At 42.1% G+C, this 17,772-nt stretch overlaps 1 protein-coding gene across 12 annotated transcripts in view; it reads right to left on the bottom strand.

The window, feature by feature from the left end:
- Positions 1 to 17,772, bottom strand: part of LOC143836782 (uncharacterized) — a 112,437-nt gene that overhangs the window by 23,538 nt on the left and 71,127 nt on the right. For 8 of the 12 annotated variants that reach the window (XM_077336295.1, XM_077336301.1, XM_077336303.1 and 5 more), the window contains exons 3-4: positions 13,366 to 13,423; positions 13,062 to 13,119 (exon numbers count right to left, since the gene is read on the bottom strand). In XM_077336295.1, coding sequence (XP_077192410.1) covers positions 13,062 to 13,119; positions 13,366 to 13,423 — 116 coding nt within the window. Of the gene's footprint in view, positions 1 to 11,322; positions 11,912 to 13,061; positions 13,120 to 13,365; positions 13,424 to 17,772 lie in introns of those variants that run through there. The other 4 variants (XM_077336294.1, XM_077336306.1, XM_077336304.1 and 1 more) reach the window with 3 other exon arrangements.

Genomic DNA, 17,772 nt, shown 5'->3' with positions numbered 1-17,772 from the left:
CTTCTTCTACTACTACTTTAAGTTCTATGTCTTAATTACAACTAATTTTAAGTGTATTTGGTCTTAAGCTTTGGCCCAGCATAAAATGCTCAGCCTTTTTCATATCATAAAACCTTCCTTTGACTATTCTTGGGAAGAATTCTAGTGCTGCTGTCTCTAGGCTCCTATACGGAAATTTTCTTGCACGGTGTTTGCTGGAATACAAGCACATCATTTTTGTTCCACATACTAAACTAGATAGTCAATGTCTTTTAGAGTTAGGGCTGCCTGGCCTGCCACTATAGCAGGAGGCTCCCTGCAGGCAGTCCTAGTCACCCGTCACGGCTCCAAACAGTAGTGGGATTTTTAATGACAATATTAATGGCATCATTTCTGGGGTAAAAACAGAAGCAATAGAGGTAATTCTGGGAATTTCCAGAAATTATGGTTTTACCATTGTTTTTTTGGAAATTCCTTGAGCTAGCCACTATGACTTCCAGATTTTCACCAAAAGTGACCTGGAAAAACAGCTGCTGTTTCATCTCTCCCATGTCCCTGCCCTCAGCCCTCCTCCTATTTTCCAAGCTCAGCCTGGCAATCCAATTCATGGGACATTTTTGGAAACAAGCAGGTGATAAAAGGATTATCTACTTCTTTATGAATTTTCCTGTTCTTTAAAACCTGTCAATTAAGGACCTGCTTAGGTTACCATCACAGGACCAGGACCAGGACCTTTTCATTAGTTTCTCTAGAGCTAGGATTTTCCTGATTCACCAGTCATGTATAAATAGAATCTCATCCTCTCGGTTTGGGGTGCTTTTTTATTTTTCAGATGGAATAAATTTATGTATTTATTCATTTATTTATACATACAAGTGGATAGCCATGTTGGTCTGAAGTAGCACAGTAAAATCAGAGTCCAATAGCACCTTTAAGACCAACAAAGATTTATTCAAGGCGTGAGCTTTCGAGTGCAAGCACTTTTTGTCAGACTAACTGAAAAAAACAGCATATCTGTGGAGATATAGGGCAAAATCAAATTATGGCAAATTAGTAAACTGTGTCATAATATCCAAATTATGCAGTATGATAATTCTTTGCTAAAACAGCTAATCAGTCCTTTTGAAATTCAGTTGTAGTTCACAAAAATATTGGAGAAATAAAATGGTCCCCATTAGTAATTAATGGCAGACACTTTGCTAGTTGTACATACGTACATACGTACATACATACATGCTTTCGATTTCTATCCCACCACTTTCCATAGACTCATTGCGAGTTACATACGAAACAGATTAAAAAACAAATAAAACCAATCAAAAGACCCTTAATAAGCATAAAACATAAAAAGCAGCATAGCCCCCATTCCTCCCCTATCTTCAGCCAATCACCTCAGGGTGGGGTTTGTGTGATGGTACAATGTTGGCCAGAGGAGGGGCATCAAATTCTTATGGCATCAAATGTTTAGACAGAGCTTGATGGATTTTAACATCATTTTAGTGAAATGTTACCCTTGATTTTAATTTTCTGAAAATTGCTTTGGATGTTTTAATAGAAAAGTCACAGGTACATTTTCTCAATCAAATCATTAAAAGAGGTTATAATTTGTTTTGAGGAAATAGTTTTTTGTGCATGCCTCCATGTTGTATAGTGTCTAAACTACAATGTAAAGAGCAATGGTTAGTAAAATGAAAATGTATCTATAGCCAAATAAACTCAACATTCAGTCTGAACACCTTTGCCATGTAAAACACTGCCTAGTTATCTCACGGATGATTAAGTAAAATGGAAGACATACAACATTAAAATTATGGCTGTCAAAGCACTGGAAAACAGATGACTCAATAACTATGTTCATAAATGTTGTTCAGATTTTGTCAGTGAACGTTGTGTGATGATTATTAATTAGTGACTTTTGTTGCTCGTAAAATATCAGGCCAGTTACAAGAATACTTATTGACCCTGTGCATTTCTGGGATCACTGCAAATGAGATTTCTTTTTCTTTTTTTCATTATGAAGTTAAGTGTTCGTGTGTGTCTGATGACTATGCCAAGTACAGAGAGGGTCATTTCTTTGAATGATTTCCCCACAGAGTCAGGAGTTTCAGAATATAGAAAGGGAAGAGTTTAAACAACTAACCACAGACAAGTTGTAATATGTCATAATTACTATCGTAAATTATTTTCACCTGGAATTTTCAGCTATGAAAATGTTCTCCCTTTTTATTTTAATATTTGAACTGCTTATTGGCCAATTTAAAATGCAGCATGGTGTCATCTAGCTTTTTATGAGGCTGCTGGGCTGAGTGAAAAGGAGAGAGAAAGCAGTGTTTTCCCTGTGTGATATTTCTTCACTGGGGTGACCTGTAGGTTACAAGGTAGAATCTCTGTACAGAAGTTTTGAAAAGGCAAAGCTACTAGAAATGTCATGGGCAGACTGACTCCTGCAATTTCACTTCAAAGCTCAAGACATTTAATATATATTTTTAAAAAATAAATAAATAAAGCAGTTAATCACAGCAAAACATTATGAGAACCAGCTTGCTATAGTGGATAAGAGTATCGGCCTCAAATTGGGAGAGCCTGGTGTGATTCCCCACTCCTCTGCATGCATCCAGCTTGGTAATCTTGGGCCAGTCACAGATCTGTTAGAGCTGTTCTCACAGACCAGTTCTGTCAGAGCTCTCTAAGCACTACTTCCCACACAGGGTGTGGAATTTCTTGACAGCCCTGGAAGGGTTTCCCAAATGGGTGGAAGGTATAGCGGGGGGGGGGAATAGCAAAGAGAGAGGGAGGTAGAAAGGGAAAATGTGATTAAGATAGAAAGAGCTTGGCATTGGGAAGAGTAAGTGGAGGGGTTGTCCAGTCTGTAAGGGCATGAGGTTGAACATGTGTGTTGTGTGGTGACAAATGAGGGTGTGGGTGTGGAGAGATGGGTGTAAAGAACTTGTGATTTGGAATGATAGTTGAGTGTGGGAGAGGACTGACCTTTGGGAATTGTGGCATAGTGGTTACAGATGAGCTTTTAGATATGTGAAGGGAAAATGAGACTGGGGAGTCTTCTTAGGGGGAGATTACATGGCAACCAATTGCTCCCAGTTCTGTGGCCCTACTCCTTCTGTCTCCATTTTTTTTTACTGTTGATATGTTATGTGCCCACATGCTTCTTTCACTGTTACCCCTTAGAAGAAGAGATGGATTTTGTACCCTGCTGTTTACTACCAAAAGGAGTCACAAAGCAGTTTACATACACATTTTCCCTTCATCTCCCCACAATAGACAACCTGTGAGGGATGTGGGGCTATAACAGGTCTGAAAGAACTGGGAATGGTTCACAGTCACCCAGCAGGCCTCAGGTGTCATTAAGCAGTTTAAAATCGCCTTCTCTTCCTCTACACATAACAGTCACCCTGTAAGAGAAGTGGTGCTGACAGCAGTTGGCGGGCAGAAGAGGAAGGCGCTCTGCGCCGATCATCAGGAAAGGGAGGCAGGGCGAGTGTGTCCTGCAGCTGGGAGGAGAGGCTGGGCATGTGGGTTCTTTATAAGGTGCCATGTGAGCTGGGGCCGGCATCTTCTCCCATGGCAGCAGAGTGAAGGGCTTCCCTCCCACCCACCCTATGGTTCTGGTTATGTTCTGGGGGGTATGCTGGTGTTAAGAATTGTTCAACTGCTGTTCTGCTGGGTTGTGATTCTTAATTGTCACAACTGCAAGGGAGGCAAGGTGAAGGAGCCTAAAATGGGGGAGGAACTTGGAGGGGGGAGTTCAAGGACTCCCCAGATAAGGTGCCTTTATGGGAAAGGCTCAGTTGGGTGAGGGCCGAGCCAGATGGGAAGGCCCCAAGAATTACACCAGTAGAGTAGATGAAAGGGGATGGAAAGAAGGAGGTCTATGCCTCCGGAACCATTCACTGATTCTCTCTACTGGGGGATGCCCTGCAGCAAGGGGACCAGGATGGGTTCTCCAGGGTGCTGCTGAGATTGGGGAACTGGGTCGGATGACCCAGTGAATGATGGTGCCAGCCAACAGATGGTTAATAAAGTTGTGGCCTGTTTGCCAAAAAGCACAAAATTGAGTACGAGCCTTATTCCTAGCCCACAGGGCCCACCTGCAAGTCAATGTAGCTGTTGCTATCAATGAAGAAGTGTAGATTTTTATACCACACTTTTCTGTACCTTAAGGACTTTTAAAGAGCCCTACACTCACTTTTCCTTCCTCACCCCTACAGCAGGCTCCTTGTGAGGTACATGAGGTACATGGGGTTGAGAGAGCTGTACTGGCCCAAGGTCCCCCAACAGGCTTTATGAGGAAGAGTGGGAATCATGTGGAGAAGTGGGGAAGATATATTTCTCACAGGCCTCCAAGGTTTAGACATGCAAGTGCTCAGCTCCAAAACTGAAGCCTCCAGGAAAATACTGCACTAAGCTCCAGCCCCTGGCTTCCCTATGGAGTCTATTCCCTGGTCAGCCTTCTGCCCTTCAGTCCCCACCCAGGTACCAGAATCTGATATTCCAAGAGATGTCAAGTCAATGAACACCTAGTTGTTTTTAATTATTTAATGTAACAGTTATTGGCAACTTTTTTTGTATTATTTTACTGGCAAATCATTAATCAGAATTTAAAGTTCCTGAAAGTTTATAATGAGTTGTATTTTAATGCAAATGTAGTGTACGTGTGAGAAAGAGAGCTTTATGACTAATTCCATTTTTTTCTTTTACAAAGCAGTTCAAGAGAAGACCGAGCAGTGGAAGTTAAACCTCACATTAGCTTCTCCGAATAACAGGAAATCCATTCACAATGACCATTTCTTGCATATCCCACAATTAGATTATGAGCCCTTCTGCATATGTAAGAGGAAAATGCAGTCCAATAGGATATTAAAGTTGCTATATAAACTAAATGCTGCAGCAATCTATAGGCTCATAACTTTTGCAAGATTCTACATGGAAATTATTGTGAACATGTTCAGTATATCGAGGAAAACTGCTTGGTAGCATTTTTCTGCTTATGGAACAATTTGTGCCATAAAGAATTTCTTTTCCTGGAAGTATACAATATGATATTACAACCATCTCCATCCTATGCCCCCACCTCACCATATAATTTGTAGTAAAAATATTAGTGAACAGAACTGCTAGGCAAATTTGATTTTTAAAAAAGAAATAACTGCCATGCCAGCTTGCCATTTCCCTGTGAGACATCAAACTGTTCGCTGTGCTATGACGTGCTTTATTATACTTCAAAATTATTTTTGTTAGCCATGTTGATCATAAAAAGCAGGACATATAATCTCTAAGTACATAAATGAAAGATATCAAAGTGTGAATATTCAAATAGACATCAGAATAAATTGAGTATAACCAATTTGAAACTAAGGCTTGGATCCTAAATACGAGGGGTAATATTCACTGATTCCACCCTCCCATCGCAATACCTCACGTCAATCCTCCCTGTAATATTCTTGCGGTCCATTGATCTATGCAGTAAGATAGGGGAAACAGGAAAGTTATCATTTACTTAGCACAGACCATACAGCAACATTCCTGGAGATCTCCAGCCTCTACCTGGGTTGGGTTGGTACTTGGAACCCATGGTATTTGGAAGAACTTTGAAAATTCCAATCCATCTTTAGTTGTGGGCAATAGTTGCCTGGTAGGCTGATAGGATGAAAATGCCTCATATCTTGTTAAAAACTTTCCCCAATAAATAAAGTTAGTATAAGCAGAGTGCCACAAGAAACTTGCAGGAGCAGCTGTCCCATTTCCCTCACCTTTGCTTCCTCCCCTTTCCCCTATTTCTCTGTCTCACACTGTTTCTCCCTCCCATTACGTGTTTCCTTACTCTTTCTCTCCTCCATGCTTTCCAATCTCCCTCTCTTTCTGCCTCCCACCCCATCACTTTCTCTTTCTGCCCCCTCATCATTCTCTCAGCCACCCACTCTCCCCTAGCCGCAGCAGGAGTGATGACAGCTCTCCAGGAATCACACCATAGAGATTAATTTCCCTTAGGGTTTCCAGTTTCAGCATGAGAAATCCCTGGAGCTTTGGAGATGGAGCCTTGGTAGGGTGAGGTTTGGGGAGGGAAGCAACCTCAGCAGGGTATAATGTCATAGGCTCCACCCTCGTAAGCAGCCACTTCCTCCAGGGGAACTAATCTCTGTCATCTGGAGATGAGTTGTAATTCTGGGTGATCCCTAGCCCTCATCTGAAAGTCAGTAAGCATTCTTCCCCTAGAAAAAATGGATGCTTTGGAGGCATTATACCCGTCTAAGGTCCCTCCCCTTTTCAAACCCCACCCTTCTCAGGGTCCACCCTTCAAATCTTCTGGAATTTCCCAACCTAGAGTTTGCATGCCAACACTATTTCCTTCCCCTCAATAGCCAGCCTATTATCTGTCCCCTCTGTTTCAAGCTTTTCATCAATCTGCAGCTTCTACCTAGAAAAAATATGTGTGTTTTTCTTTCTCCACAATAGGTACCAAAGCAGCTTACATTATTACTTCTTTTTATCTACCCAACATCCCTGTGAGGTGGGCTATGCTGAAAGTATGTGACTGGTCCAAAATCACCCAATCATCTTCCACAGCAAGATGAGGATCTGAACCTAGGCCTCCACAGATCCTGCTCTAAAGCTTTAAATGCTATATTGCACTGGCTTTCTTAGGGTGTCTGCTGTTGAAAAAAAGTGTCTGCTGTTGAAAAAAAGCAAGCATCCAGGCCTACTTGAATCGTGCAAGTCAGGCAGTAGCAAGTCAACCATAGGCTGCTGGTAGACCTAGGTTTTCCAACCTCCAGGGGGACCTGAAGATCCCCCCCCAAAAAAATTAAAACTGAACTAGAGAAAAGGGCAGCTTTGTAGGATGGATTCTGGGGCATTATATCATGCTAAGACTTCTCCCCTCCTCAAGCCCCGTACTCTTCAAATGTCATCACAAAATTTCCAGGAGTTTCACAACCTGCAGCTGGCAACCCTGGTCATACCTGGACCCAGTGACTCCTCTGTCAAAGGCCAAAATGGACCTGGAAAGGGTCCTGCAACCTCCTGTCTTTTTACTCACAGAAACTGAAGCTTGGAATACTGTGATTGCCTAGCAACAGGCACTGAGGGAATTCATTGCTTAAAACTACGTGTGTTTCTTTATCATTTTTTGGATAGTTTTGAACCACTAAATTTTATTTATGTTTAGAGTTCACATTTTCTGGAAATCTGGGCCATTTTCAGGTTTGTAGGGAGATGTGTTTATCCCCTTCACAGCTTCAGTCACCAGATTTAAGCATCCAAAGATGTGGCCAATTTTGCTATTAGAATATAAGATATTATCCTTCTAACTGCAGTTGCAGGACTGAGGTACTCAGCAGAGACAGAAGTCAGAGTGAGGACTTCATTAGTCAAGACTAACTTTTAAGGCACATGGCTAGATGTCTATTTGCATCAGGCCACTCACACACTCTGGTCTCCCTTTCTACATCTGAGGATGAGCATTTTTCACAAGCAATGTTTGGCATGGATGGAGTGCGGCTTTAATTTTTTGGCATGGTTTATATATTCCCAGTTTTATGTGTTTTAATGTGTCCGAGCCTTTGAAACTAGTCTTTAAAAAAGATACATAAAATTATAAGGATCTGAACAGCTCCATGTTTTGCAGGCTTTTTCTTTACCTTTTTAGTGAGCTTCCACTTAACTGATTTATTATTATTATTATTATTATTATTATTATTATTATTATTATTATTATTATTATTATTATTATTATTATTTGGGCTCCAATAACAGGTGGCTGTCACAAACTACAGAGTCTTCCAACAAGCTATCAGATTCCATTTCCCCAGCATTAGCATTAATCCTTCCAGCAGGGCAACAGCTAATTTCTAGCAAGACCTTGGCATGAAGATAAACTGTCTTGACTTCTGAGTATTTTATGGAAAATACAAAATTAATGACTACAATATTGAAAAATCCTTTTATACTGATCCAAGGAACACCTCATTTGATCTTTTTTATCATCTAGAATATGCAAATAGCCATATTAAATACAGTTACAATCACTTTTGTTCTCTAGGGTCTGTATTCTTCCCTTTTATTGCAACAAGAAATATGGCTCTTGCCAGGCAAAGAACAGACACTAGTAATTTCAAGAAACTGCCTTCTTTAGCACTCTTTATATACTCAACAGTTTTCTTTCTTTCTTTCTTTCTTTCTTTCTTTCTTTCTTTCTTTCTAGAACAAGGATTTTTTAAACCCAGTTTCCAGTTTTCATCAATGCCCACAAAATGCTTCTAGGAAGGCCACACTAGTCTACCTGTTGTCTAGTATTCAAGGGTATACTGCCTTTAAACAAGAAGGCTCTACTTCCTGTCCAAGTAACTTCTTTCCTTTCTTTCCCCTATAATATAGTTATGTCATGTTCCAGAAACTACAATTTACTTTGTCAAAAGTTTCAATTAAAAGCCTATATATGCCTAAAGGAAGAGAGAGAGAGAGAACAAAAGAACTCTGACTTGATAGCACATATATTCCTTGGAGGTCTTCCATCAAAATACTAGCCAAGACCAGTCCTGCTTAGCTTCCAAAATTTGACGAGATCAGGCCAGGCTGGACTGCCTGGGGTAAGGGCTATACATAATGCAAACATATCACTTTTTAGCACTTTGGTTCTTATTCCCTGAAGAATCCGAGACTGCAATTTGATAAAAGTCTCATGAATCTGTTAGGGATCTGTAGCCACCCCAGCCCACACAACTACAGGTCCGAACATTCCCAGAGGAGGACTATTAAAGCAATTTGGCACTGATATAGACATATGCAAAAATGTCTTGATTGAATATTAGCTACTTACCTAATGGATATCAGAAGTAAATATGCAAAAATAAATAAAAATAAACCTAGAAAATTGGAAATCACACTGCTTGTTTTTTTTAATTGAAGAGCTGAAAGAGATCTCTAAGATGTGGTTTTTGAGTCAAATAAGAAATACAAGAATGCCATGTGAAATTATACATGATTTGGATGTAACGTAGACTTCCCCAAAACTTCATGCAAAAAAAAATGGAGGATCATACAGGGCAATTTTCAGAGCATGTTTTCTAGCCTTTTAGCATTGCACAGCCTTTTTAAAACATCATAAAATCTGGAAGGATCATCCCAGGAGTATGAAAGCATCACCTGGTTAGAGGGGTACAAACTTCAGAAAGTCTGATAGATTTGTTTGTTCCCCGACACACAATTTTTTTTTCTTTTGCAAGTTTACAGATCAAAAATTCAGTTCAGTATTTGCTGACGTATAAGACTACTTTTCCCCCCTGAAAAACATGCCTCCAAGTGGGGGGGTCATCCTATACGCCTGGTTCACTTCAGTTGGGATAGACATAGCTGCCCATAGTGGCCTCCCGATGCCTGCCCGGTACCCATAGTGGCCTCTTGATGCCCGCCCGGTGCCCATAGTGGCCTCCCGATGCCCACCCACCTCATTCTACATACCATCCAGTATCGCGTGGTATCCAACGTGGCCGCGGCAGTTCATCAGCGAGGCTGTGGCGAGCATCAGCAGTGAGACAGGAGTGCCAGCCTTTTCGGTGGGACCGGCCTGTTCTACTCTGCGGGAAGCAGCGGTGCTCCAGCCCACCCCTTGTCTACTCAGAGCTCGCACATGCACACTTGCACACTAGTGCCTGTTACAGGGAGATGCAGGGGTGGGCCGGAGACGCTGCGGTCGTGCTATGGCCAGACAATGGTGACAATGACAGGTACTGTAATGTAATGTAACAAACTCTATATTTTGAGGGGAAATGTTGGGGGGTTGTCTTATACACCCAGTCGTCTTATACGCCGGCAAATACGGTAATCTTCTCGAGCCCCCCTTTGTAAACATTTATTAAAACAGTAGCTCTCAAACTTGTTGCACTAGGACCCACTTCTAAACTGGGGAGGTGGGTACCAGCTCTGCTCTCCAACTGGTGGCTATGCTACAAGGAAAGGCGAACTGACATTGGGATCCTGAAAACAAGGCAGGTCCTTTCCCTGATGACAGGAGGGGGAATCAAACTGACCTTCCAAACGCCAAATTGAAACAACCCTTTAAACCATCATTCAAGGCCAACAGGGAAGCAGGCCAACAAAAAGTGAAGAGAGGGATAGATTGCATGGTGGCAGGACAGGGTTTCCAGACCCCCCTGGTGGAGGCAAGGGTCCCCTGCTGACAGGCCCTGCCCCCCTCGTCACCGAGAAAGAGAAAAGCCCAGGCCTTATTGCTAGCATTTCACAGAAAGTAACATCACCACACAAAAAGTGACATCCAAAAGTCGCTCAGATATTTGAGCAAAAAACTCTATGATAGAAGCAGGGGTGGGGCAGTGACCAAATACCAGAGCATCACCCGCATATCACTGGTGAGATGGCACTACTTGTGTGACACCAGCAACAAGGCCTGGGCCTTTTTCTTTCTCCAGGTAAGTCCCCCCCCCAAGTAAGTTGAAGATTCTCATGGGATCAGATCCCATCATGAGTACAGTACAAGTAATTGGACAGAAGTTAAAAGGGGGTTAGAACCTGGCCTATGAAGATAGGCCAGACATTAGCTTCTGATAATGGAAGGAGTAAGGTGGAGGAGCAGTGAAGTGGAGAACTTGGGAGACTTTTAGCCTGCTGTCATACACTTCTAATGCCAGCAGGTAACACTGCCCACATCCCAACAAACTTCTACTGTTTTGAGGGAATCCCCTGCCACTACTTTCCCATTCCCTAACATATGCTGCAGGACTCTCACATCACTTAGCACTGAACAAGTTGTTGTTTTGTCATGTTTAGTACTTTTAGTATTCAGCAATATTAAGCAACTATACTGAATGGCCACTTTTTATATTACATAGAAGGAAATCTGATGTGCTATTGAGCCTCTGAACCGCCTCTCCTGCTTCACACTGTTTCTTCTCCTTGTCATTCAACCCAGCCCAGTTATGAGGTTTCAGAATGTCCATTTTAATCAATGAGAGCTAGAGAAATGGCATATGATTCAGCAAAAATTATCTATATGTTATAACAACAGAGAAAGTCCTGGTAATAGGGGTAAAATCCCCTAGAATGAGACCTGGGAATCTGCTACTGTTCTTGTGTGCATCATGCCCTCTTACCATGAAATCCCTGCAATCTTATACTGCAGTTCTGTGATGATTTAGGAGCCAATTTTAGTTTAAAATATGGTACACATACATCACACCTAAAGGAATGCTTGAGTTAGTACACAAAGCCACCCATTCAGAAATTATTTTGACGTCTGATTGACACTGATTGCCATGGTTATGGTTAATTGATGCAGATAATTACACACATTACACAGCATGTTTGGGATTGTGAAAAAATGCTTCAATATTATAGTGTCACAAGGTAGTGGGCTATGGCTGTGGAAAGAATCATTATCAAGAAACATCTGTCAACATTTGACAATTATCCTTGACTGATCTGCTTTTTCATCTTCCCTGACATGATATGAGGAGGTTGTGAAGCCTAAATGTGGATCAATCACTTTCTGATTGGCCTTAGGTCTGACCTCAAGTAATCATCATTAACATTACATGGCACCTAATTGAATATGTCCATGTCAGGGAGTAGATTGGTAACATTTGTCTTAGAGGTACTTGGAACAGCTCAGCTATATCGTTATTTCCTGAAAAACATTTCCCTGAAAAGTATTTGATGTCCCTGCAAAGAGATTGAATATCAGATATTATCATTTGCGGTAGCGGTGAGAGATAGATGATAGCACCACTTAGATACCAATGTCAGTAGCATCAAGAGTGCTCCAGTTCTATATTATTGCGCAGCTAGCCAAGCAAGATCATCGCAACCAAATTTCTGAGTGACGGAGGCATTATTCAGTCTGATGGCTACAAGCAAATGTAAGGCTGGATTGTAGGAGACAACCAGTGCCCTGATGAATAAACTGTCAAGAAAAGAACACATCACAATAAACATCTGCGTGGGAGGATTCATCTACAGTCTCACTGAGCCAGCATTCATGCTAGGAAGCTTTCAAAAAGGTAAATCTTCCAGGAACTCAAACAGATGACTCACATACTCCCATATCCATTATTCTTTTCTCTGCACTCTTAAGTTCTCAAAATTCCAACCACAAAAACATCAATCATGCTGCAAGAGGAATGTTCTTATTTTTATGCTCATGCCAAAGGTGTACATGCACTGCTGTACTGAATCAGGCATAGCAACCTGGCAGACCCAATGAAATTGTATCTGGCCCAAATAACCCTACCAAGTGAAGTCCAAGCTTCCCTTCCCACAAGAAGAAACAGAGGTGACAAACTAGATGCCCTTTTGGGTGCAATTTTTAAAGCAGAAGTGTGATAGCCCTCAAAGCAGGGCTTGAGTTCAGTTCCTAAGATTTCCTTTTAAAGGCTCTCAGGTAGAAGTATGTAGAAAGCCATTTCTGGGTCTGAGACCTTGCAGAGTTGCTGCCTCACAGAGAACACAAATGATGCTGTTATAGTCCCAAATTATGTGTGTGACCATGGCACTGTTCTGCTCACAATAGGCAGTTGTTGACCAACTGAGCACCCCTTAGACCAGGCTTTCTCAACCAGAATTTCACAAAACCCTGGGTTTTTTTTGACAACCCTGGAAGGGTTTCCCAAATGGGTGGAATTAATTTTAAGAATATATGCCAATAAAGGTTTTCCGAATCATAAATATATTTTTTAAATTGGTTAAATGTTAATCAGGTGACATGACCATATATGGTCATGTTGACCTGCCCCCCCTCCCCAAATGGCCAATGATGGGCCTGCAGGGCATGGAAAGGAGAGGGGGCCCCAGTACATAGCTATGCTTCCCAACCATATTCTGTACAATCATGCCACTTCTGAGATTTCTTGATGCCTGAAGAATGTATGAGGGGTTTCTCACCAGGAGAAAAAGTTGAGAAAGGCTGCCTTAGACATGACTCTTTTTTTATAACTCAAGAGGTATTTTGGCTGTCGGTGCAGTTGGAGGCACTTGAAACCACATAAGCTGCTGTTTGGCCCAGCAGCTACTGCTGGCAAATGATCAAAACTTATTGGAATTGATGGGAATCTTACCTTTCTCAAACTTCTGATTCAGAAACTGACTTGCATCAAGCTTGGCAGAAAAGTTGTCCTGTAGAAAAGAAATTTTTAAGATAGGTCCTGACAAGGCAGCCTGCAACTTCTAAAGAACAATCCTCCATGTTAAACTATCTTCTAGAAAGATACTTTTATTATTTAGGGAAGGAAGAACTGATAAGGAGTGAGCAGAAATAAGTATGTATGTACGTATCCCTATGTATGCACGTATTGCTCACATTTTATGAATATAGATTTTTATAGTAATGCTATAAAAGTTGCATCTCTGGCCATTCCTCACCTCCTGGCTCTCTTGCTTTCCTCTGCTGCATTCTTGCGCTTCTTTGCACTCCGCATGCCTGTATGAAATGGCGGGAAAGAGAAATGTGCTATATACGCGCCTCTCCTCTCCCTGTCAATAAAGCCAGGCAGCCAATCCTCTTTCTCCATGTTTTAAAGGGCCTGACAATAAAACAACAACTGATGGCATCGTCCTAATCCTTGAGTCTCCGCATCCTCAGCTGCAGGGAGGAGGAGAGAAGCTGGCACTTGCTACCGCTGGTTTGTGAGGGGGGGCTGATCCTCCTCACCGCCCAGCCTCACCATAAGCCTGGTGGAAGAGCTCCATCTTATTGGAATGCTGGTAATTCCCACAGGGCCCTCAGCTCTTCCAGGAGCTCATTCCATCAGGTCGGGGCCAGGACCGAAAAGGCCCTGGCCCTGGTTGAGGCCAGGCGGGCTTCCTTGGGGCCGGGAATAACCAATAAATTATGTGTTAACTGAAGGGGTTTTTTTTTTTTTTTGCTGGACGATTTAACACATATTCGTTGCTCCAGGCAGTTTGCTTCAAAAAAAAAAAAGCCCTGTCCCTATGAGAAGGGATTGGGATACGGGTGCAAGGGCAGGTGCTGGAGGCAGAGATAGTGCTATTTCACCTCCACACATTTCCTTAGCATGTGGTTGCTGGTTGCTGTCCTCTCACTCATGCTATATAGTTGGGGGAATCCACTTTTCAGCTTTAAAACTGAGGATGTAGCTGCCGGTTTGCTGCTGGGACACTGGATGCTGATGGCATCATTCAAAGTTCAAAAAATATGACGTCAGACAAAGTTAAGCCTTTCACTATATTTTCTGGGTGTGGAATGGCCCTCAGAGTAATGGACAAAGTTCCAGGTTGCTGTCTGTCATGCTCCTCTCAAGAGGGAAATCTGTAAAATTCTTTTAGAATACTTCCATCTGATGGAGACCAGTCATTCATGTGTGGAGTTTGAAGAATATGCTAAGAATATGCTAAGAAATTACCATCCCTCATTCAAGTGGCCTCCAGGCCTTAGCATGCCTGCCTGAACAAGATGAACCAAGCCATGCAATATAGATGCTTTCTAATGACTAGTGGTCCTTACAAGAAGGGAAAACAGAGTTAAATACATGCAGGGGATCAAAGGGTGACCACTGAAGAAGACTCTAGATATGGTGGTGATTGTAGAATTTGCTTTGGTCATTTGAAAATGATTCATTTGACATCCTTACATGTATTGTACTTATTGTGCTCATAATTTTCCCAGCATAAGAAAAGTTGCTATATTGAAGTGTTACCTATAAAGCAATTTTTAAACCTCAGATTCTATTGTTTTATCCATTTATTTTCTGCATTTTTCATCATTCTATTCATTTTGGTTTGGGTATTATTTAGGTTATAGCTAATAAGTAGAGTTATTTAATAAACATAGATAATAACTACTCTGTAAGTCAGACAGGGTCAAAATTGACTCCTCCCATCAGGAGTCACAAAAAGGGTTAACACCCTAGCTGCCTCCAGGGTGGTGCTTCTTCCACAGTGTTTGAAGACTACTCTATCCTGAACAACCACAGAACTGAATTTCCAAGTTCTCAGCACCCCTTAATCCCTATTTGCAAACATCCTAAGTATATGCATGGAAAAGGTATATTGTAAACCAAATTTTTCAGTTATCAAAAGGCTGCCTGAAAAGCAAGAAGAGCCAGAAGTCTAAACAACATGTGGTTTAGTAGAGCTCCAGGATTTAATCTCCTTAAAGAATTAAACAGGAAAACTCCACAAGGACTCCCATGGCATGGGTTCATCAGGAGAAATGTGATTAGAAGAAAGTCCTACTAATCAGTTGATCCACAAAGTAGCCAACAACTTGCATTGTTGGATTGCTCTTGAAGCTATTTGACAGTCTTTTCCTGCACTCTCTAAGACACTATCTCTGGGAGAATTAATTTGAAATTAAATCCATTTAAAACTACCTTTTTAACAATTATTGCATAGTGCCTTTCAGAAGTAACAGATTCTGCTTTGTATAGTTGGAACTATTTTAGAACAGGTTTCAGAAGGGTGCTTCAATGAATGTTTACTCCACAATACACAACTGCATCCATTTTAAAGAGGAACAAATTTTAAAATCCACTGTAATGTTACTCTTGTATCTCAGTGAAAATTAGCTGATTTACTCTAATATCCATATGATCGCAAGATGGACAAGAATGAGCCCAAGAGCTCTCCCTAAGTGTGGCATTTCCTCTGATTTTCAGCTAATAAAGCTTCCAGTTTGGAAAGCTGACTGGAATACAAATAGTAGATTTCAACAGAGATTTCTCAGGAAGTATAGGTTTTTAATTAGTTCACCATCAATAAATAGATTCTGTTACCAGCAATGAAAGCAGTTGATTTATGTCATATTGACATAAACTACACTTTCAAAATCTTTTTACCCAACTGTATTTTTTAATGTATGTAGTGGATGCGTCTGTAATTTTACTTGTTGGCTGAGGTTTCAGTTAATTCTACAATAGCAGTGCACCCCTAACCAGAGTAATACCATTCTAAGTGCATTGGAGTCAATGGTATAAATCTATTTAGGAATGTACCATAAATCTGTCAGTGTGCTGAAGTGATTCCTTTCTGTTTTTATAGGAGCTTGAAGAAAGTGAAGTGGTTGTCTTTTCAAGGCCAACTAACCATGTAAGCAAACTCTGAGCATTTCAGCATCAATTGGAAACAAAGAGCTTGGCATGAACAATGGAGAATAAGGCTAACTACTACACACTGCCAAACTGCCCAGAGTCATTAAAAACACAGAATGTTCTGTAGGATATGAATAGACCTGTGCCAAACCTACTTTTTGCTTTCATCATTGCCAGTAGACAGCACCAATTCATGGCATTTATTCATTTTGCCCCCTTGTCTACATTCATGGATAAGTAAGTATTCCAAATGAAATAGGTTCATTCTTCTCTGAGTAAATAAACAACACTAAATTGACTGAAATTATTGGACTTGGAAAGGAACAAATTTGCTTATATTTCCACTATCTTATCCATTTGGTGCCTCTTAATCATTGTGAAACAGCCTTGGGGGACAAGCAGTCCGGCCTCTCCAGGGCCAATCAGGGTGCAGCCAGCTGCACCCTGATTGGCCCTGTCCCTACAGGTCCCGCCCTCCCTGAACCGAGGTGGAATAGGGCCAAGTTGGATTGGCCCTGCCCCTACAGCTCCCACCCTCCCTCACTAAGCCCTCACCCCTTGCCTCACAGACATGCCTGGCTGTTAGAGCCAGGCACGTCTGTGACTCCACTGTTCCACATGCAGGGCCCCAGGTAAGAGGCCTGGCCGTGGGGGAGAACAATTCCTAAGGGCCTGGAAAGCACATCCGGGGCCTCCCAGACACCACAGGTGTGCTTTCCAGGCCCCTGGGAAGCCATCTGGCTGCAGGGGGGGAGAGGGAGCACTTCCCAAAGGCCTGGAAAGCCTCCCAGAGGCCCCGGGGTTGCTTGCCAGGCCCCCAGAAGGTCATCCAGCGGCAGGAGGGAAAGCGCTTCCCGGGGCCTCACAGAGGCTCTGGGTGTGCTTGCCAGGCCCCTGGGAGCGCTCCCTCTCCCACACTCCGCCACCCCCCCTTGCCCTCAGTGCTTCATGGCGGCCTGGCAAGCCGCCGGGAAGCTGACAGAGAGGACCCTTTCAAAGCCTGTTCTTATGAATGAGCTTTGAAGCTAGTTAGTAATAAATATGGGAGGGACAGCAGCATGAAACAGCTTCAGAAACAGCTTAGAAGTTAAACAGGATCAGTACTTGGATGTGTAACCACCAAGGAAGATTGTGTAAAGGAAGGCAAGGGCAAGCCTCTGCTTCTTACTTGCCTTGCTGGAGTCACTATAAGTTTGGCTGCAACTTAAAGGCACTTCACACACATATTAATTGGCATACAAATGCCAGCCTACAGGTGAGACCTGGGTAATATAGCTCATCACTATATATATATATGTTTGCCAACAGCCACTTGGTGCCTGGAATTCTTCCAAAATTACAACTGAACTCCAAACTACAGAAATCCCTCTCTTCCCCAAATTCTGCTCTAACCAGAGACTAAAGATGCCAGTCTCCAGGTGGAATTTTCCCATGGAGAAAAAGGATGGTTTGAAGGGTGGACTCTGTGCCATTGTACCCCACTGAAATCCTTGTTCTCTCCAAGCTCTACTCCCAAATCTCCAGGAGTAGGAAGTCTTCAAATGAGTCATTCTGGACACTTGCTTCTTGCTTGCCTCCAGAACAGACTGAATAAATGCAGAACAATTAGACTGTTGTGATCTTCTCTCTCTTAATCTCCTTCTTTAGAAAGTTGTTTCTCATCTTTAAACCCCCTATTTTATTCATTTATGCATCCTGATGCTGCATTCTACAAATTTAA

This window comes from Paroedura picta, chromosome 4 (genome assembly GCF_049243985.1).
Source record: "Paroedura picta isolate Pp20150507F chromosome 4, Ppicta_v3.0, whole genome shotgun sequence".
NCBI lineage: Eukaryota > Metazoa > Chordata > Lepidosauria > Squamata > Gekkonidae > Paroedura > Paroedura picta.
This window is presented reverse-complemented; position numbering and strand designations above follow the sequence as displayed.